Consider the following 6,000-nt stretch of genomic DNA (forward strand, 5'->3'; position numbering starts at 1 on the left):
TTTATAGTCTATATATTATAGATCTGTTTTAATGTTGTTAATGTTCTTAAAATGTTTTATATTGTTCATCACTTCTCTTGTAGTTTACTAATTCCTTTCCTCACTGTTGAAGCCCTTGGGCTTATAGCATCCTACTTTTCCAACTAGGGTTGTAGCTTAGTACATACATACATATACCAAGGCACTTCCCCCAATTTTGGGGGGTAGCCGACAACAACAAATGAAACAAAACAAAAAAGGGGACCTCTACTCTCTAGGGGAGCAGTCACTCTCCCCCCAGCTCTATCTCTTTGTTGATGTCTCACAGGATGTAGATACAGGAGAGGGGGTTCCCAGCCCCTCGTCTTGTCCCTTTTAGTCACCTCTTACGACACGCAGGGATAACGTTGGCGCTATTCTAATTTCCCTGGGGGGGATGTACCTCTCAGTGAATGTTGTCGTCTGCCACCGACTATCTCAGGTCTGTGCTCTGCTTGGGTTCCATAGGGACCAACAAGTCTGGAAGATCCTTGTGTTGAGCCCAACTGCATTTCAGCCACCACTGGAGTTATCATATTCACAGTTGGCTGTTGAATATCAGACGTTCCAATGAGGACAGGTGTCCTATGAAACGTAACCATTGCTGCGCTAGGAGAGAGTCTCACAGTAAGAAGAGACTTAATACCATCCTTAGCCATTGAATCCTGTCGTCGGAGGGGAATACTTTACCAAATCTGGTGTTTAGCAGCATCTCTAGGTATACCAGTGTCTGTGATGGTTGCAAGTACTTCTCAAAATTTACCACAAACACCAGATCATAACAAAAATTGAGAAGCCTGTACAGTGTTGAAGAAAGGTTATCATCAAGTCTGCTAGGATCAGCCTGTCTTTTAAGTATCTCAACAAACGAATGCCGATCCTGTGGGCCCAGATTGACACCAGGGAGAAGCCCCTTGCGAAAACACGAGGTGCTGTTAACAACCCACAGCACAGCACCCTGAACTGATATCGTTGGTTGTCTATGATGATCCTCAAATACTTCCTTGATGACGGATAGAGTGGGATCTGAAAGAATCTCTCCTTCAAAGTCAGTGTGCACATGAAGTCCTCTCATCTGATCGCCTGTCTGTTGTCTCATCCTGATCGAATTCTGTTGCACAAACTTGTTCAGAGAGGAGAGGTCGATGATGGGTCTCCAGCCTCCCAGACCCCTTCTTTACAAGAAAGAATCAACAGTAGAAGCCTGGGGACCTGTCTAAGACCTCTTGGAGAGTGCCCTTCTCCATCCCTGTTCCTTCACTGATCCGCTTCGTGTAGGAACTTGACGGATTCAGGTGCCGAGTCAAATGAGGGAAAGATAGCGTGAATTGGATGCGATTGCCTGAACATAAATCACGAAGACAGTAAGCCTCGGCCCATGTTGCAGACATCCTCCCACCGGTGGACAAGTGGGAAGACTGCATAGTGGGAACAACCACATCCACTAACTCAACCTCCATTTCCTCCTTTGCTGTTTCTACTTCCCTTGGGCTGGTTCTTGGCAGGAAAGGGCTTCTTCATTAATGTCCTGGGAGCACCTGCACTTCTACTGCTCCACTATGATCAAGAGGGTGGTGGTTTCTGGGCTAGAAGAGCTGCTGCGTATGGCCTCGATGTCATCACCCTCTGGAGAAGAGAGTCCTGGCAGGTCTTCCTCCATTGTTCAGTTCCTCTCTTGAGGGCCTTGACATTGAATAGTGATGGACCTTCCATAGTCAAGGTTTGTTGTCTTGTCACCTCCATCTTTGGTACCTACCTGTGGAACCTCTCAATGACCGCATCTCGGCTTGAGAACCATGTTAACCCACAAGTTTACAACTTGGTGGGCCATGAACTCTATGGGCCTTGTACTAGAGAGAAGAAATGTTGACATAGGGAGTCCAGTCCTTCGTCCTGAAAAAGTGGCCCACTGACCCCAACCATAGATCCAGCCACTAAGTAGCCTGTATGGCATATTTCGCAACCCTCTCCATGTTCAGGGCATTGTTCACTGAGAAGTTCACTTGCAGCCCTGATAGTCTCTGAAACGAGGTGCCTTTCATCATAGAGACACTATCGATGGATGTAACACTGCTACATTCTCCTCCATTAATTCATAGCATTTCCTTTGCTGGGTGAAGGGAAGAGGAAGGAGTTTTGCTGGATCGTAGAGACTGAGTGCTTCTGGCGATCCGTGCAAATGCCTTCTTTCCGACACCCTTCAACCCCCTCGACCAGGGCAGGGCTACACTGGTTTTGGTAGGTTTCTAAGTACTGTATAGAAAGTGGCGCACTGGAAGCGTCCAGATCATTAATAGTCCTGATACACGCCAGGACTTGCCAAAATCCATGGTCTGTCTCCTTTTGTTCATGCCGAAATACTAGCTGCTCTTAGTAGTGTGTCATCCTGTTCGTAGTCATAGTCGTGATCTTCCACCTACGAGCTCACACTCATAGGAGCCCAGGTTGGGTCGTCGTGTTTGTAATGGTGTTTCGAAGAGTCTCGGGATGTTGAGGGAAGTTCCTTTAACGCTGCCGTTGCTGAGCATGTCGAACTCTCTTCTCTCTTTTGAACTGGTGCTGTCATCCTCGATGACCAATTCTTGACATCCTTCCTTTCCTTTGGTCACAGTAGGAACTCTGCGAGAAAAGAAGGTCTCTTCAAGTTCTTCTTCCTGGACAGGCTAGAAGTATACCTGGGAGGGGAGGCATGAAAAGGCTGGTCTGCTTCGGTAGAGGGAGCAGGCTGGATCCTCGGGGCAAACGGTAGGATTGTAAGTTCAAGATCCTTGGGAGTGAAGGGTGTTGTCTGGATGAGGAGTTGGTTCCCTCAGCGCCACCTCTTCTTCCTAGGCAATATAAGTGTTAGCTCTAGCTTGGAGTAGTCCTACTGCAGTATGTTGGAGTCTGTCACAGTATTACGTACCTTGGATCATAACGGTGACAATCCCAAAGGTCCCCGTCGTTCATTTGGTTGTCGGAACAAAACTCCTTCGTCTCAGACCGGATTTAGGAGAGGTGAACTCTGAGAATCTGAAAAGTGCTGATCAATGCTACAGCTACTGGGTCTTTACCCGCAGGAACCTGATTAGTACTTGTAACGGCTTGTTGGATTGCCCTGACAAACTCAAGGAACCCAGGCTTGTCCTTGCACAATGTTCTGGTGTTTGTCTAAGAGGGTTCCGTGCTGATCTGTCCTCCTTCAGGGAAGAGTGCTTTTGCTTACAGTACTTGAGTGCATGTGTATCATCATGCTGTCACATTCCATCTTGAAGGAACAAGTCAGAGTTCGTGGATCGGCCGATATCGTCGTCGAAGCTCTCAGCGTGCGCACTCATTCTCGTACATGATCGTGGGCTGCTGTGTGGTCACAAGTTGTTACGTTACTGCATGACATTTCGTGGCTGCGTTGCATTGCTGCGAGCTGTTACGTTGTTGTGAGCTGCTGCTTGGTCATTACCCGAAACGTTGTGGCGAGCTGAAGTACGGTTGTGAGCTGCTGCTTGGTCATGACATGAAACGTGGCAAGCTGAAGAGCAGCCGCGAGCTGAAGAGCGGCCGCGAACTGGAATCTGGTCAAGATTGTGCTGTCTCATCGTTGATGAATCTGCCAGTCGATGTTTGTGCAATCGCTCAGGATCGCATTAGTCGAGACATACTAGTCGGATGAGCGAAGGATGAAGATCGTGCTGCATACAACAAACTCAGTGGCAAAGTATGGCAGCCTGCAACCAGCCTATGCGCTACTTTCTTGTCTCACTCAACAAACCACACTTCGAGGGATTAGAGAAAGGCATAGGCGAGTCTAATATTGTCCTTGTCTACCTGCGTGGAGGAGACTACTCAGGGAAACACTGAACCTGTGAACGGGAAAGGTGTCTCATGAGAGGAGCAGGAACAAGCTTCAAACTTTGCACCCCCCTTCCATTAGCTTAGCTAACTCCGAACGAGGGAGTGCGCCATCGTCAGCACGCCGAGATGTCTGCGACAAGCGGCCTTCTCAAAGAAGACTGTGACAGTGTAGTTGAAGAGACTGCCACAGGTTGAGATGAGACTCTAGATTTCACCTGTACAAAACCTTTGGAATTCCTAAGTGGAGGACCAAGGTCAACCTCTGAGGATCCTGTGTATACTTCCTCTGTACCCCTAACTGTAGAAGCTCTAGATGACCTTCCTAAAACGGGGAACCAGTGATCCCTAAGGAAGGCCACAACTGGAATACATCATCTATGGAGAACGACTCCCCCGAGGCGGAGGGCAGCGCTGCTTTGTTAGGAAAGTGGTGGAGTCCTCCAGTCATAAGGGTTGTCCAGGTGTTAAAGGGTCACTGCTTCTACTCGCTTGTTCCCTGGGTAATCCAATCGAACAGGAGCTTTGGGCAGAGATCAAGAAGCAGAAGAAGGAAGTCTAGGTTTCTTCCCCCTTTGACCCAGGGGACCAGTGATCCCTAAGGAAGGCCACAACTGGAATACATCATCTACGTTGAGCAACTCCCCCGAGGCGGAGGACAGCACCGCTCCACTAGGTAAGCGGTGGAGTCCACCAGTCACGAGAGTTGTCCAGGCGTTAAAGGGTCACCGCTTCTACTCAATCATTCCCCAGGTAATCCGATCGAATAGGAGCTTCAGGCAAAGATCAGGAAGCGGAAGAAGGAAGTTGAGGTTTCTTCCCCTTCAAGGATGACCCCACAGGAGACTAATTCCTGTTTGACTTCTTTTTTTGCCTTCTACCAAATCTCTCCCACTGGGAGGCTGACCACTCCCGGCATTCAGCGCAGGTATCCTCTTGCATGTAAAGGAGTCGTCTGCAGGCTGGGCACAGTCAGTGCGGGTCTGTCTCAAATGGAGACCTGAGGCCACAAATGAGGCATCCATTTGTGCCCCTCAGATCCAGAACAAGTCCGCTTGTCTGCCTAAAAGCACACTCGTCTGAAAAAGAGAGAAAAGCATAACAGATTAGTCAATGGCCAATTAGTGTTAAGCAGAAGAAGGAGACAACGTCCACTCTTAACCATGCCAGAAGCAAAGTGACGAGAGAACACGGCAGTGTGTGTGCGCGAGTGGGGTAGCCGTACAACCCCCTAACCTCCCACCAACTAGCGGTGAGGTAGTAATGCCTCACTAAAAGTCTTAAGGCTAGTTTTTCAGCTTAGCCAAAAAGTATATTCCCTAATATAGAGCGAAAGGGTTTGTATTAGTGAAGGAACAAGGCATTTTAAGATTGAAGGATTTGTATGAAAAACTGCATTTACTATATAACTTCCTGAAAAGAACTAATTTTCTTTCCAATAATAAGTTTAGGATAAATTATAATGACATTACTGTATATTTTTTATGTTGCAGGGTGTTGGTGATGGACAAGGGGAAAATTGCTGAGTTTTCTAGTCCATCTGAACTTCTGTCAAAGAAAAATTCCATTTTCTATTCCATGGCAAAAGATGCAGGACTAGTGTAATTTTCCATGTTGCTTTTGAAATGTCAGCAACATAAGTACAGGATGGTTTGTGTACACCAAAATGCACCTCCTAAAGCCTTTTTCAACTTTATTGTATAAAGGATTAAATAAATAAAAATAGTTTTACTGATTTAAGCCTTTTTTAAAGTGTAATTTCTTAATGAATCCTTCACTTACTATTCTATAAAAAAAAAGGTTAAGGAAAACTACTATTCTATAGAAAAAAGGTCAAGGAAAACTGAAATTTTAGAAAACATATTTCTTTAAGCCTTTCATATAAATACCATCACTCATATATGCCCATATTCGTGGTCTTGGGATAACCCGAAACTAGTCATCATTAAAATGAGTCGCCTGTAGCCAGTAAACCAATGAATAACTCGCAAAAACAAAAATAACTATCTTTCCTTTCTCTCCTAACATTTGATTAAGGATAAGTGGTTCAGCATATAACGAGGCACAACTTTTCCATTAGAGTGTTAAGATCAACTTTCCATTAGAGTGTTAAGATCAACTTTTTCTTTAGAGTGTTAAGATATAACTTTGCAA

At 46.1% G+C, this 6,000-nt stretch overlaps 1 protein-coding gene across 2 annotated transcripts in view; it reads left to right on the plus strand.

Annotated features, from left to right (window-relative positions):
• LOC137623778 (multidrug resistance-associated protein 1-like) overlaps positions 1-5,581 on the plus strand; it is a 142,437-nt gene extending 136,856 nt beyond the window's left edge. For both annotated transcript variants that reach the window (XM_068354603.1, XM_068354597.1), the window contains exon 32: positions 5,340-5,581. In XM_068354603.1, coding sequence (XP_068210704.1) covers positions 5,340-5,451 — 112 coding nt within the window. In that variant the 3' untranslated portion in view covers positions 5,452-5,581. The remainder of the gene's footprint in view (positions 1-5,339) is intronic.
• Positions 5,582-6,000: the final 419 nt, after the last annotated feature.

This window comes from Palaemon carinicauda, chromosome 2 (assembly GCF_036898095.1).
Source record: "Palaemon carinicauda isolate YSFRI2023 chromosome 2, ASM3689809v2, whole genome shotgun sequence".
Lineage (NCBI taxonomy): Eukaryota > Metazoa > Arthropoda > Malacostraca > Decapoda > Palaemonidae > Palaemon > Palaemon carinicauda.